This window comes from Physeter macrocephalus, chromosome 11 (assembly GCF_002837175.3).
Source record: "Physeter macrocephalus isolate SW-GA chromosome 11, ASM283717v5, whole genome shotgun sequence".
Lineage (NCBI taxonomy): Eukaryota > Metazoa > Chordata > Mammalia > Artiodactyla > Physeteridae > Physeter > Physeter macrocephalus.
In genome coordinates this window covers 21619291-21636044 of record NC_041224.1, presented here as the reverse complement: position 1 = coordinate 21636044, position 16754 = coordinate 21619291, and the positions used below count along the sequence as shown (strand labels likewise).

At 34.4% G+C, this 16754-nt stretch overlaps 1 protein-coding gene across 1 annotated transcript in view; it reads right to left on the bottom strand.

The window, feature by feature from the left end:
• CCDC7 (coiled-coil domain containing 7) overlaps window positions 1–16754 on the bottom strand; it is a 321418-nt gene that overhangs the window by 218003 nt on the left and 86661 nt on the right. Inside the window, exons 12-13 of the mRNA XM_055087797.1 lie at window positions 13535–13620; window positions 8552–8606 (exon numbers count right to left, since the gene is read on the bottom strand). Of these exons, the coding sequence (XP_054943772.1) occupies window positions 8552–8606; window positions 13535–13620 (141 nt within the window). The remainder of the gene's footprint in view (window positions 1–8551; window positions 8607–13534; window positions 13621–16754) is intronic.

Below are 16754 nucleotides of genomic sequence, written 5' to 3'. Positions count from 1 at the left end.
TATTCAAATATCAGTTCCAGAGGGATAAAAAGAAGAAAGATAAACAGTAATAAAATAAATAGGTAAATAAAACTTCCTTGAGATAAATTTTAAAATTTAAGATGTAATAAAAATTTCTAGACTTCAATGAGAAATAAGAGCAAGAAGTGAAGAGATGGGGTCCCAGAAACATCAAACTATTATACCCACCTGAAACCACTTACCCAAACTTTCAATGAGAGGAAAATAATATTCTATCTGTTTAAGCCATTGAATTATATGGGATCTCTTTATATAGCAGTCTAGCCTATTTTCTAACTAATAAAGGTACAGAGAATTAAAATAACCTAGATGTAATTGAATTTTGTAAAGAGAGAAAATAAGAGGAGGACAGAAAGAAAGGGAAAAAATATATACCCCACTGTGGTAGACTACAAATAGCCATAAATTCTCTGCAGTAGCTCCCAAAGGTGAAATCTATTTCTTCACCCCTTGAAAATAGTCTGGCCTGTGACTTGCTTTGGCCAATAGGATGCAATGCAAATAGCACTATCTGAGGTCTGAGTTTAGGCCTCAAGAAAGTCTTCCAGTGGCTGGAAGACTGTCAAGTGGCTGCATTTTGTTTTGTTCTCTTTCTACTGAGAATCCTTCTGTAGACTACCCAGGGCTGGCCTCCTGGAAGATAAGACTAAAAGAGGTCCTATCTGTCCTAGATGCCCCAGCTGGGATTCCATACATACCATGCCTGCCCAGAGAGAACACCTAACCAGCCACTAAGAGAAATAATGAGTATCTCCTATTTTAAATCACTAAGTTTTGGAGTAATGTGTTATTAAGGAAAAGTTGACTGGTATATCTAGCAATAGAAAATGTGCACTATGTCATTAGAACATTTACAAAAATTGAATATTGTGTTGGATTACTTCCATAAATGGCTGAAGACAATTTCTCCTACTCTATGCCACTCCTCCCCCTGAACACGGACTAGCCTAATCACTAGGACTTCCTTACAGAATATGCTGAAAAAACTTCAAGGGTTTATAATCTCAGCCTGTAACAAGCTTAACTGTTTTTGCTTTTGCCTGCTTGGTTCCCAGTCACCATATAAAGAAGCTTGGGCTAGACTAGTGAATGATAAGGCACCAGACATGTGAGAAAAACTATCTTGGACATTTCTAGCTCTAGCTGAGCTCCCACATGAATGCAGCCACTTGGCAGAGCTTAAGCAACATGACATCAGAGACACTGCCCAGCTGAGTGCAGCAAACCCATGAATTGTGAGAAATAATAAATCATTACTGTTTTAATTCACTAAATTTGGGGGTAGTTTGATATGAAGTAATAGCAACACCTGCAAGCAAGGTGATGCAACAACAAAAACGAAAAACATTTAGCACTGGCTTTGGGTCCAGTAGGTAAGCAGAAGTTGAAGGGTGGTAAAGACACTATTGTTGGATACCAGAAAAGTAGGAAGAAGCCTATAGGTGAAGCCTGGAGGAATGGCAAACAATCTGTTAGTGGAGGCTATAAAAGGCAGTGAGGTTGGAAAACTGATACTGGGGGCTGGAAAAGGGGGAAGGAACTCTTTTATACAGTGACAGAACAACTAATAAAACTTGGGGCTGGAGTAACTTGCAAGGTTAAAAACATACCTACTAAACTTGTGGATGTGGCTAAGGAAATTTCCAGCCAGAATGATAAAAGAACTGTTTGGCTTATATTAGGGTTGGATATATAATAAGGTACTGCAAGAAGAAAGAAGAGCTAAAGAAAGAACTGATCAATTCTAAAGCAAAAATTAGAAAATATATAGAGGGTCCAGGACACTATCTCTAGTTCTCAAAAAAAATTCTCAAAGAAAGAAATTACTTTACAGCAAAGATCAAAACCATGGTATTGACAATGAAATGTAGCTTCAGAGTAAAAGTCAAATCAAGGGTGTGCTATAAAACCCTTTGTTAAAATCTCAGAAAGATTTAAATATTCTTCATAAATCCTCCTAATTAGACAAAAGAACTTATAATCTTGAGGGTACTGTCCTGAAGAAGCCTGACACAACTTTAGTAAAATAAGATCTATCTTAGAAAGAATCATGGATGTTGACTTTTGGGTAAAAGAATACACATATGACACAAATGAACTTATCTACGAAACAGAAACAGACTATAAACAGAGAAAAGACTTGTGGTTGCCAAGGGGTGGGGGAGGGATGCAATGGGAGTCTGGGATTAGCAGATGCAAACTATTATATATAGAATGAATAAATAACAAGGTTCTACTGTACAGCACAGGGAACTATATTCAATACCCTGTAATAAACCATAATGGAGAAGAATATGAAAAATAATATATATACATATATGAGTGTGTATATATGTATAACTGAATCCCTTTGCTGTACAGCAGAAATTAACACAACATTGTAAATCAACTATACTTCAATAAAATAAATTTAAAAAAAAAGAATGCACCACAATAACATACATGGAAAACAGTTTTTAAGAGAAACACCATCATACTAGACTAAAAGGGACAGGGACATTTCAAAATGAAAAGAAATCTCCAGATCCCTAATTTTTTATGAGCAGAAAGCAGGCTGAGAGAATTATTCCACTACAAACATCGGTCATTTCTTACAGAAAAAGAATGATGAGTCAGATAGTGGATTCAATGTACCATACCATAAAATCAAGGGCTACTTATAACAATGAATTAGGAAATCATTCACAGGAAGCAAAACTAGACCCTAATCTAGGTACATTCCCCACCCTGAGAGTCAAGAGAACTAGTGACAAGTGTCTGGCTGGATTTCAGAATTGCCCTGAATCATGTGCTTTCTGTTTTCCCCTCTTTTGAATAATAGTGTCTCTTGCAGTCATCTTATTCTTTGCTCAGTAATATGTTAGGCATGTGTTGGAGGGTGGTAAAAATACAATAAATTGCTTTTATTTATTTTTTTCTGCTATATTTCCTGTGCTGTACAATATATCCTTGTAGCTTATGTATTTTGTACATAGTAGTTTGTAACTCTCAATCCACTACCTCTATGGTGCCCCCCACTGTTTCCCTCTCCCCACTGGTAAACACTAGTTTTTTTCTCTATATCTGTGAGTCTGTTTCTGTTTTGTTATATTTATTTGTTTATTTTATTTTTTAGATTTCCAATATATATGGTAACATACAGTGTTTGTCTTCCCTGTCTGACTTATTTCACTAAGCATAATACTCTTCAGGTCCATCTGTGTTGTTGCAAATGGCAAAATTTCATTCTTTTTTATGGTTGAGTAGTATTCCATTATATATAAATATATAAATATATATATATACACACACATATATATACATATACCACATATATATATAATTGATACATATATATATCAATAATATCTATTCATATGTTGATGGACACTTAGGTTGTTTCCATATTTTGGCTATTGTAAATAATGCTACTATGAACACTGGGGTGTATGTATCTTTTAAATTAATATTCCTGTTTCCTTTGAACATATACCCAGGAGTGGAATTGCTGGATCATATGGCAGTTCTCTTTTTAGTCTTATGATGAACCTTCATACTGTTTTCCACAGTGATTGCACCACTTGCCATTTTAGATAACACATCTCCAGATGAAAAGGAGCTGTGCCAAGAAGTCCCATCCATATCTAGACCTGGTATAGATGATAAGATTTTAGACTTCAAGATAAAACTAGAAGGTAATGAGATTTTAGAAGGAAGAGGTGAGTACATTTTGCATGTGGGAGAAATATTAACATGTAGCCAGAGGGAAGACTATCATAGACTATTTCCAAAAATGACCATCTATAATTTGTACCACCCCTACCTATATATGCCCTTTCTCCCATCAAAAAGTAGAATATATTTTCCCTCCCTTTGAGTCTGGGCTGGCCCCTAACCAGTAAAATGTGGGGAAATTATGTTCTAAGCCTTCTGAACGCAGGTCTTAAAGGGTCTTGCAGCTTCTTTTGACGTATTGGAGTCCAGCTTCTATGTAATGATAAGTGGGCTTGACTACTAAACAATGATCAATCACATGAGAGAAAGATTCAGCCCTTAGCCATTCCACTTACCACCAGACATTTGAGGAAGCCATCTTAAACATTCTAAAGCTGAATGAAGCTACATGAGTGACCCCAGTACAACATGGAGCAGAAGAATCATCCCGATAAGCCCAGCCAACCCAAAAATCAATCAGAAATAATTAACTATTGGTGTAGTAAACCTCTAAATATTGGTTACTTTGTTATAGAGTAATAGAAAACTGAAATAAACATATGCACTTGACCACAAAAAATACCTTTTAAAACTTTCAAAAAGTCTGGACTTTCTATGTACTATTTTCTGATGTTAATTCTATAAAAAGGTAAACCAACAATGAAAAGATGAACTAAAAACATTTTTGTGAAACAAAGAAAAACTCAAACACCTATAAAATACAAATGAAGTTTTATTCAGTGAAAAATGTGTAGCCTCAATATTGTTTACTCTAATTAAACAATTGTAAAAATAAATAAACTACCTATATAACTAATACAGATTTGAAAAGAAACTAAAAATAAACCAAAGACAAAAAGTGGTAGTAGAAATTAATAACAATAAAGGTTAGAGTAATTGAGTAGAAAACAAACAGTAACAGCAACAAGAAATAAAACAGTAAAATAGCTAAGTGAAACTCCAAACCTATTTTTATATAAAAATTATAATCCCCTGATAAACCTGATTAAAAGGAAAAAAAAAACCCCAATACTTCTGTAAATGGAAAAAGAGATTAGAAATAGAGGTACAGAAAAAAAACATATAATGTAAAATTCAAGCAGTACATTTGAAAAACCATTAGAAATGGATAAATTTATATGAAAATATAAACTACAAAAATAGATGCACCAATAATCTCAAAAGGAATTTGGAAACTGGTCAAAAAGCTACCATTTTTTAAAAGGCTCCTAGATAATTTTACAGGTAAATTCTACATAATCTTCAAATCATTTCTCCCTTTTAAAAAAGTCCTTTTTGAATTCTGACTAGAAATGCAGTACATTTATTAATTTTAAGGGATTAATATTTTTATAAAATTAAATCTTTCCATTTGGCAACAGTAAAATCTGAATTATAAGAAATGCTATTTACATTTCTATCTTAATACATTTAACTTATAATTAACTAGTTTATCACTGAGTTAAATTATTGCAAAAACTCTCTAATAGTTCTCCCTGACTGCAAAATCCAATCCATACCCTAATTAAAAACTAATAAAAAAACTACGTCATGTAAAAAAACTAAAATATAGTTTTACATGACTTATTAAAAAATTTTACAAACATTATACTTACTTGGACAGATAGATAATAATACCAACTGATTCTAATACCCATGCCTGCCTGAGGAAGCAAAACTGAATACATTTTCCCTATAAATGACTCTTGAAAAACATGAGGGTTACAGGAACCCACCCAATGGAAAATCCACATATACATTTACAGTTGGCCCTTTGTATACATGGTTCCACACCTGCAGATTCAACCAACCACAGATTGTGTAGTACTACAGTACATATTTATTGGAAAAAATCCATGTATAAATGGGCCCTCACAGTACAAACCCATGTTGTTCAAGGATCGACTGTAATTGCAAATGCTAACCAGGATTCAGAGAGCCATGTTTGCAGTTCAGATTTCAGTACCAATTTGTTCTAGAAACTAAGCAAGTCACATTTTAGCTTCTATTGGTCTCTGTAAAACAGTCTAGATCAGTGATAGTTCATAATGGAGTTTTGGAGGAGGGAGATAAATTCCCAAATTCCTTTAAAATTCTCATTAAATCCACAGACCTTCTCCAGAAAAAATTATACCCACACAGAAAATTTTTACTTTAAATTCAGAAAAAAAAATTTTAATGACACTATCTGCTACAAATTGAATGCTTGTGGCCCCCCAAATTCATATATTGAAATCTAATCCCCAATGTAATGGTATTTGGAGGTGGAGCCACTGGGAGATGAATAGGTCATGAGGGTGGTACTCTCATGAATGGAATTAGCATGCTTATAAAAGAGATTCTAGAGAGCTCCTTTGCCATTTCTGCCATGTAAAGACACAGCAAGAAATGGCCATCTATGAACCAGGAATCAGGTTCTCACTGGAAACCAAATCTGCTGGTGACTTGATCTTTGGACTTCCCTACCTCCAGAACTGTGAGAAATAAATGTTTGTTATTTAAGCTACCCAGTCTAAAGTATTTTGTTAGAGAAGCCTGCTATGGTCCAAATGTTTGTGTCCTGCTCCCAAATTCATTATGTTGAAATCCTAATGCCCACTGTGATCATATTAGGAGGCAGAGTCTTTGGGAGGTGATTAGGTCATGAGGGCAGAGCCTTCATGAATGAGATTAACACCCTTATAAAAGGGGCCTGCGAAAGCTCTCCTTCTGCCATATGAGAATACAAGAATTCTGAAACCCAGAAGAGGACCTCACCCCATCATGCTGGTACTCTGATTTTGAACATCTAGCCCCCAGAACTGTTAGAAATAAATTTCTGTTGTTTATAAGCTACCCAATCCCTGGTATTTTGTTAAAGCAGTTTGAAGGGACTAAGACATGGCCCAAATGAACTAAAACATTAGTTTCAAGACTTATAATATTAATTAATAAAATGGAATTATAATAAATGTTTTAAAAATACACACAAAATGCTGTTCTATATAAAATCACCTGGTATGGTAGGCAGAATTCTAAAATGGCCTCCATGATCTCCATCCCTAAAGTTATGCTCTGTATAATCCACTCCTTTTAGTGTGAATACAACCTATGACTTGCTTTTAGCCAACAGAATATTGCACAGTGATGACGGGCTTCCCTGGCGGTGCAGTGGTTGAGAGTCCGCCTGCCGATGCAGGGGACGTGGGTTCGTGCCCCGGTCCGGGAAGATCCCACATGCCGTGGTGTGGCTGGGCCCGTGAGCCAAGGCCGCTGAGCCTGCACGTCCGGAGCCTGTGCTCCGCAACGGGAGAGGCCACAACAGTGAGAGGCCCGCGTACCGAAAAAAAAAAAAAAAAAAAGAATATTGCACAGTGATGAGATGCCAATCCCCTTATTAGACTGTATTATATATTTGACCTGTGAACAACATGGGTTTGAACTGCCTGGGTCCACTTATACAAGGATATTTTTCAATGAATATTGTACCTATATTTTCATTTTACAGATCTTTATATCAACTAAGTATAGGGAAAAGTGTGTTCGATTAGAGATCACAATATGTGGACTCAAAAGAACTAGGGTTTGAGTCCTGACTCTATCCAAGCTGTTTTGCCTTCCTGCCCTTTGGTGAGTCATTTATCAATTCCTTTGTTTTTGAGGCAGAGATAGTAGTATGCAAATTTTCGACTATGAGGGAGGGGATGGCATCCCTAACCTCCATGTCGTTCAAGGATCAACTATATAGCTGAGGTGATAAGATGTCACTCTCATGATCATATTACATTGCATGAGACTCTGTCTTAGCAAGAAAGAGAGACTCTTTGCTGGCCTTAAAGAAGAAGTGAGATGCTATAATGTAAACTGCTTATGGAGAAGGCCACATGGCTAAATGCCCCAGTCCCACAACTGCACAGAACTGAAATTTGCCACATCTACTTAAGTTTGGAAGAGGACTCCAAGTGACCAAAAAAAGCAGAGCCTAGCCAACGCCTTGACTGCTGTATGGTGAGGCCTTGAGCACAGGACACAGATAAGCCATGCTCAGACTCCTAAGCCAATCAAAACGATGAGACAATTTAAATTGTTTTAAGCTGCAAAATGTGAGGTAACTTGTTATGCAGAAATAGAAAACTAATACCATAAAGTTGTTCATTTTATATTCAGTATTTCAAGCAGTACTCTCATTTTCTTTGCAAATTTATGTTATTTGATTCTTGAATCATGCAGGTACGTACTTGTAGGACACTTAAGTCCAGCCACTCACATGATGAGAGTGACCAAATGGGTGACATGATGCTCTGATGGTTAAGAAGTTAACTTGTAGCAAAAGAAAGTTTACCAAAGACAAGATGAAACAAAGGGTTACTTGTATTCTTTTCATTGGATCACATAAAAAAGAGTGAGCTATATTTACAATCTCTGAAAATTTTTCATTTGCTTCTTGCATCTCTTATACCTTCTTGAAACAGATAGGGCAGCTATTGTTTTACCCATTTTAGTGATGAAAACTATGAAGTTCAAGTAGGTTAAAGGGACTTGTCCAATGTCACTTAACTAGTAAGTCTGCTCTGACTCATAATATGATGTTCTTTCCTCCATGATGCTGCCTATAATTGAGTGAACTATGGTAATTTTCATAACCTTGACAGTAAATGTGTCTAAATTTACCATTTGGTTTTCGAAACTTGCTGAGAAAAGTCAACTGACAAGAAAGAAGTATCTTAGGAAGAAATTAAATACACATATACACATACATACACACCTATATTCATATACATACTAACATTGTCTATACATACAATTATCAGAGCCTTATTAACCAAATTTAGATGCACAGAGAGAGATTCTGTGTTACCTGGACTTGAGGTATATCTTCTTTTACTTCAAGCTCTTTCACTATAGTCTTCTTCCTGAAAAAAAAAAATGTTTTAAAATATATCATGATATTTTATGATATTTGCATGACTACTTTGCTTTCTTGATGAGTACTTAAACCATTTTAAAGAAATGAAATTTTGAGAGGTGCACCCAAAATGATGGAGTAGGAAGACCCCGAACTTACCTCCTCCCACAGGGACACCAAAATTACAACTATTTACAGAGCAACTACTGTGGGAATGACATGAAGACTACCAGAAAAGACTGTCCACAAGTAAAGATATTAAGAAGTAACCACAATGAGATGGATAGAAAGGGCAAAGACTCAGTATAGTGAAGACCCACATTCCTGGGTAGGTGACCCACAAATGGGAGGATAATCACAATTGCAGCTGTTCTCCCCCAAGGAGTGAGGGGTCTGAGCTCCACATCAGACTCCCTACCCCAGGGGTCCAACACTGAGAAGATGAGCCCCAAGAACATCTGGCTGTGAAGGCCAATAGGGCTTGCATATTGGAGAGCAGGAGGGCTGTAGGAAACGAAGATCCCACTCTTCTGGGACATGCAAAATCTCACATGCTCTGAGTCCCAGCGTAGGGGCGGTAATTTAAAAGGAGCCAGTGTCAGACCCATTTGCTGATTTTGGAGGGCCTCCTGGAGAGGTAGGAGGCAACTGGGACTCCTCTTGGGGACACAAAGGCTGGTAGCACCCATTTGGGGAGCTCATTCTACCATGAGGACAAGGTGCTCTCAAGCACCATTTTGGAATCCGCCCTCTAGACTATTAGTACCAGGGGCTTACCCACTCACCAGCAGGCTGACACTAGCCCAAGGAGCCCCTGACCCCCAGCCTGGGTACCCAGCCCTGCCCAACAGCAGGCCAGCAACCACCACATGAGGCAGGATCTGGCACCCCACCTCAGGAAACAAACACACAAAATCTCAAATAAACAATCTCACCTTACACCTAAAGGAAGTAGAAAGAGAAGAACAAATAAAGCCCAAAATTAGTAAAAGGAAAGAAATAATACAGATAGGAACAAAAATAAATCAAATAAAGACTAAAAGAAATAATAAAAGAGGTCAAGGAAACTATGAGCTGGTTTTGAAAAGTTAAACAAAACTGATAAAACTTTATCCAGATTAAACAAGAAAAAAAGAAAGAGCGGTCCCAAATAAATAAAATAAAAAATGAAAAAGAAATTACAACTGACACCACAGAAATACATAAGAGATTAGTACAATTATACACAATAAATGGACAACCTAGAAAAAATGGATAAATTCCTAGAAATGTACAATTTCCCAAGACTGAATCAGGAAGAAATAGAGAATATGAACAGAGTGATTACCAGAAATGAAATTGAATCAGTAATCAAAAAAACTCCCAATGAACAAAAGTCCAAGACCAGATCACTTCACAGGTGAGTTCTAACAACCATTAAGAAAGAGTTAACACTTACCCTTCTCTAACTATTCAAAAAATTTAAAGAGGAGGAAACACTCTGAACTCATTCTATGAGGCCAGCATCACCCTGATATGAAAACCAGACAGAGACACAACAAAAAGGGAAAGTTACAGATCAATATCACTGATAAATATAGATGCAAAAATCCTCAACAAAACATTAGCAAACCAAATTCAACAATACATTAAAAGGATCATACACCATGATCAAGTGGGATTCTAACTATGGTTGCAAGGATAATTTGACATCCAAAAATCAACGAACATAATAAGCCATATGAACAAAACAGAGAATAAATATCATATGATCTCTTCATAGATGCAGAAAAAGCTTTTGACAAAGTTCAAAATCCATTTATGAGAAAAACTTTCAACAAAGTAGATACAGAGGGAATATACCTCAACATAATAAAGGTACTATATGAAAAACCCAAAGCCAACATCATATTTTACAAGAAAAAGCTAAAAACATTTTCGCTAACATCAAGAATAAGACAAGGATGCCCATCACCTTTATTCAACATAATGTTGAAACTGAAGTCCTAGCCACAGCAATCAGACAAGACAAAGATATAAAAGGAATCCAAATTGGAAAAGAAAAAAATAAAACTGTCACTGTTTGCACATGACATGATACTATATTTAGAAAATCCTAAATATGCTACCAAAAAAGACTATTAGAAATAATAACTGAACTCAGTAAAGTTGCAGGATACAAAATTAATATACAGAAATCTCTTGGGTTTCACACACTAACAACAAACTATCAGAAAGAGAAATTAAGAAAACAATCCCACTCATAATTGTATCAAAAAGAATAAAGTACTTAGGGATAAATCTGACTGAGGAGGTAAAAGACCTGAACCTGGAAACCTGTAAGAAAGTGATAAAAGAAATTAAAAATAACATTAACAAATGGAAAAATATTCCATGCTTATGGAGTGAAAGAATTAACATTGTTAAAATGACATACTACCAAAAGAAATCTACAGACTCAGTACAATCTCTACAAAAATACCAATGGCATTTTTCACAGAACTAGAACAAATAATTCTAAAATTTCTATGGTAACACAAAAGACCACAAATAGCCAAAACAATCTTGAGAAAGAACAGAGCTGGAGGTATCATGTGCCCTGATTTCAACCTATACTACAAAGATATAGTAATCAAAACAGTATGGCACTGGACAAAAACAGACACACAGTTCAATGAAACAGAGTAGAGAGCCCAGAAATAAATTCATACATATATGGTCAATGAATCTAAGACAATGGAGGCAAGAATATACAATGGGAAAAAGGCAGCCTCTTCAATTAATGATGTTGGGAAAACTGAACAGCTACATGTATTGTAGAAGAATCAAACTGGACTACATTCTCACACCATATACAAAAGTAAACTCAAAGTGGATTAAAGACTTAACTATAAGGCCTGCAACCATAAAACTCCTAGAAGGTAACATAAGTGGTACACTCTTTGACATTGGTGTTAGCCATATTTTTGGTATATGTCTCCTCAGGCAAGAGAAACAAAAGGAAAAATAAACAAATGGAACTACATCAAACTAAAAAAAGCTTTTGCACAGCAAAGGAAACTATCAACAGAATGAAAAGTCAGCCTACTATATGGGAGAAGATATTTCCAAATGATACATCTGATAAGGAGTTAATATCCAAATACAAAGAACTCCTACAACTTAACATCAAAAAACCCAAAAAATCTGATTTTAAAATGGCAGAGAACCTGAATAGACATTTTTCCAAACAAGGTGTCTAGATGGCCAACAGGTGCATGAAAAGATGCTCAACATTACTAATCATCAGGGAAATGCAAATTAAAACCTCAATGAGATATCACCTTACACCTGTCAGAATGGCTATTATCAAAAAGACAACAAATAACAAGTGCTGCAAGGATGTGGAGAAAAAGGAACCCTTGGTGCTTTGTTGGTGGAAAGGTAAACTGGTGCAGTCACTATAAAAAACAGTATGGGAGTTCTTCAAACAATTAAAAATAATACTACCATATGATCCATCAAGTCCACTTCTGGGTATTTTTCCAAAGAAAACAAAAACACTATCCCAAAAAAATACATGCACCCCTATGTTCATTGCATCATTATTTATAAATGCCAAGATATGGAAGTAACCTAAGTACCCATTCAACAGATGAATGGATAAAGAAGATGTGGTATGTATGTGTGTATATACAGATATAATATAACTCAACCATAAAAAAGAATGAAATCTTGCCATCTGTGACAACAAGGATTGTCAGACAAAGAAAGACAAATACTGTATGATTTCACTTATATGTGGAATCTAAAAAACAAATGAACAAACATAGCAAAACAGAAGAAAACTCATAGGTACAGAGAACAAACTGGTGGTTTCCAGAGGGGAGGAGGGAAGGGGGATAATTAAAATAGGTAAGAGAGATAAAGAAATACAAAATGCCAGTTATAAAATCAATAAGTCATGGGGATGTAATGTATAAAGGGAGATTAAGAAATACAAAATGCCAGTTATAAAATCAATAAGTCATGGGGATGTAATGTATAGCATAGGGAATATAGTCATTAACATAATAACTTTGTGTGGTGACAGACTTATCATGGTGATCATTTTGTAATGTATTAAAATGTCAAATTATTGTGTCATATACCTGTAACTAATACAATAAGCCAATTATACTTGAATAAAAAAGTAAAATTTCATAAGAAATTCATATTTTTAAAAGCCATAAAGTTCATAAACGTTAAATGATAAATAACTGAATAACATTTCTCAAACTGACATCTCATTGGTATGATTAAAATATGGTACGTTGAGATGGGAAAAGGATTTCCAAAGTACATTGGTCATTTTTTCTTCTCTGGTCATCTTTCCTTCTCTCAAGAAAAGGCCATTGGTCTGATGAATTTCTTTTCAGAATTTGTGGAACTCTATAAAGTTTGAATTCATAGTTTTGTTAAGCTATATATTTATATTAGGGTTTGATCAAGCAAATTCCAACTGCACAAATTATTTTATATTAGTAAAGAAAATATTCTCTTGGTAAGGCCACTTTACAATAACTCATATACATTAAAATCAGATACTTTTTTTAATAAAATAAGACAACCAAGAAGTTCAGTAAAAAGGAAGAGCCCAGATTGGGGAGAGGGATTAACATACAAATTACAAATCATTAGCTAAACCATCAAGAAAACATTGTAAATCCTTTTTTCCCTAAAATTATTTGTATTTAATTGTTTACCTATTCCTGAATATCTTGTGATTTATTCTACTCTAACCCATTTTTAGTTCTTTGCTCTTCCTTTCTCAGCTTTCTCCCATAATCATATCCTGGTCTGCTTATAAAACTATATATTTGCTAATGCTATGCTTTTTCAGAAACCTGTTAGTAATGTTTATATGACCCTAAATTGTATAAAATGAAAATATAAGTTTATAAGTAAAAAATATTAACAAGTATCTTTATGTCTTACTCTTCTGAATCTTCAGATATTCCTTCGTCTTTTTTCTTCTCCATTTTCATAGTTTTCTTTTGTCGCTCACTTGTAGCCTTTGTTTTGTATGTAGTTTTATATAAGCCAGAAATAAATAGTTAAGGAGACCATAAATTATAGGTAAATACATGATAATACACATTACTAAGATTGCTATTTTACTTTGAGAATCACTATACTATGTTTCAAGGGAAATTATCTGAATAAAAGCAAATGTTTGTTATAGTGCTTTACAGAATGTAAGTTGCAAATAAGCTAATACATATCAAACAATTAAATTCCTCTGACAAATTACAGTCAGTTCTGCTATAACATTGCATACAACATCCTGAAAATCACCTCACTGAAAAATCATATGATAAAAACTGCAGGATACATGGGGAAATGGGGTAAGGTGCACAGAATGCAAAAAAACTGTCGATGATACATTAAAAAAAATATAAACCTAATAAGAACATTAATCCAGTTTTATACAGTTAAATGATTAAGAAATACATACTACGAGAAACATAGCTCTTTATCTTGAATAAGACATGAAGCTTGTTTTTGGAAATGAGCATCAAACAGATTTCAACTTGTGAGTTATTATGCAGTATGGGAAGGAAGGCTATCTGAAATTGGATGAAAAGTTGTAACACCATATGTGGACTGGTGTGGTACACAATACACATGGTAAACTGAAGTAGCTTGTAGAAGCTGTTTTTGTACGTTCACCTAGTACTATTTTCAGATGAATTTGTGCATAAGCAAATGTAAAATTCACATTATGCTCAAACTGTTCTGTCATGTTGTAACAAATCTGCATTTCAAAACAAATATTAGAGCAGAATTGACCACAGGTTTTAAAGTATTCTTGAACTACTATGTAGTACTGGATTATTTTCTACAAGAAAGTATAGAAAAAATGTGGCAATTAGATTATTGAAAATTTTAGATGATCTTAATAATAGACACTATTAGGTATTGGGAGATCATTTCCTATTTCAGACCACAACCTCCAACAGATACCAAATTCACTGTAGCAAAGTTCTCACAAGTTAAACACCAAGTGTAACAATTCCTATAAAATATAGAAAATAAGTATAATAATAAATTTTTAATGAGAATTGTTAAGGTTGCCAAATAATTTTCCAGTTTAAACACGAGTTTTGGTACATATTTCCTATTTAGAAAAATCTAATATACTACCAATCAAAACATACTAAAATAATGAAAGGGAAAAAAGACTAAAAAAATAACAAACAGATCATCAGTGAGTTGTGGGACAATTTCAAGTGGATTAATGTACTTAAAGCTGGAATTCATGGAGAGAAGGGGTGGGAAAAGAGAATAACTATTTGAAGAAATAATGGCCAATTTTTTTCAACTTTGATGAAAACTGTATATCCACAAATCCACAACAGTACAAGGAAAACTACCCCCCAAGACACATCATAATCAAATTATTTAAAAGCAGCAATAAAAAGAAAATCTTAAAAGCAGACAGAGGAGAAAAGCAGAATACACACAAGAATAAAGAAGAAAACAGATTTCTTGTAAGAAATAATGCAAGCCTGAAGACAAAGGAACAATATCTTTAAACCACTCAACCTAGAATTCTTTATCCAGGAAAAATATCTTTCAAAAGTGATGGCAAAAGATATTTTTTTTTGTCTGGAAATCAAAAAGGTGAAAGAATTCAGCAGCAGCAGCCCTGCACAACAAAAAAAGATAAAGAATCCTTCAAGGAGAAGAAAAATGATACCAGATAGAAATAAGAAAATACATAAAGAAGAATACCACAAATGATAATTATGTGGGTAAATATAAAGACTGTTTTCTTGTTATTTAAATCTCTATAAAAGGTAATATTTTACAGCAAAATTAATAACAATGTGTTGTGCAGTTTACTGTTGTGCAGTAAAATGTATAAAAACAATTGCACAAAGGCCAGAAAGGGACAAATGAAAGTATGTTCTAAGATTCTCATACATGAAGTGATTCAATGTCATTTGAATAGAGACTACAGTAAGTTAAAAAACAAGACTGTAAACCCTAAAGCAGCCAATAAAGCAACCCACTGAGCAACAAATTAAAAAGTAATACAGATTTTGCTACCTGAAAGTAGAGTGCTGTTGCAACACATAACTAGAACTATGGAAATGGCTTTGAAATAAGGCAATAGTGGGCAGAGGCTGGAAGAATTTTATGGAGCATTAAAACAAATATTCATGAAAAAATATTATGGGAAGAGGAAAAATCCTTTAACCTGATACATGGTTTTGAAAGAGAAAGAGAGACAGAAAGGCAGGCTGACTAATCACAAGACAACATTCCCCTTAATATCAGGAACAACAACAAAAAATGCCTGCTTTCATACTGTCTATTCAGTATTATTTGAGAGGTCTCTCCCAGTGTAGCAAGGCAAGAAGAAGAAAGTATTACAAATTGGAAAGCAAGAAAATTTAGGTTATCATTTCCAGATACTTCAATTATGCAAGTAGGAAATAAAAATCTAACCATTATGATAGTGTAGCTAGGTTTGTAGATGGAAAATTCAATATACAAAAATTTGTTACATTTCTCTAGCAATAGCTTTAAAATATTTTAAAAGATACAAATAACATAGCATAAAAATACAAAGTACCTAAGGTTAACCTAACAAAAATGAATAAGAGCTTTATGAAGAAAATCATAAACAATTGATTGTAAGCATTACAAAACTTTCCAAAATTGAGACATTTAATGTTTGTAAACAAAAAGATGTATCTTGATATCCTATATGTAAATCTCTCAAATTTGATGTACAGCTTGAGTGCAATAGTAGAATCTGACATATTAACTCTAAAATTTACAAGAAAGTGCAAAGACCAAAAACAAATTCTCATATATAACAAGGTGGGTTAACTTGCCCACAAAATAACAGGACTTACTATAAATATATACTCATTAAAGATCTCAGGCATTGGTGTAGGAATACACAAGGCCAATAGAACAGAATAGAAAGAACAGAAACAAATCTTTTTATGCAGTAATATTTTTTGGCAATAGCATACCAAAAAATATATATCTAGGAGCTCCTATTTAGGAAGCTATAGTAGAAAGCCAGGAGATGGCAGAAGTGGAATAAATAAGGAGTTAGCCTAATGTAACTGTGGTTGGCACTCTGCAAAGGCAAGGGGAGCTGCAGGTACAGTCGCGGCTCTCCGTTATTTTCCCA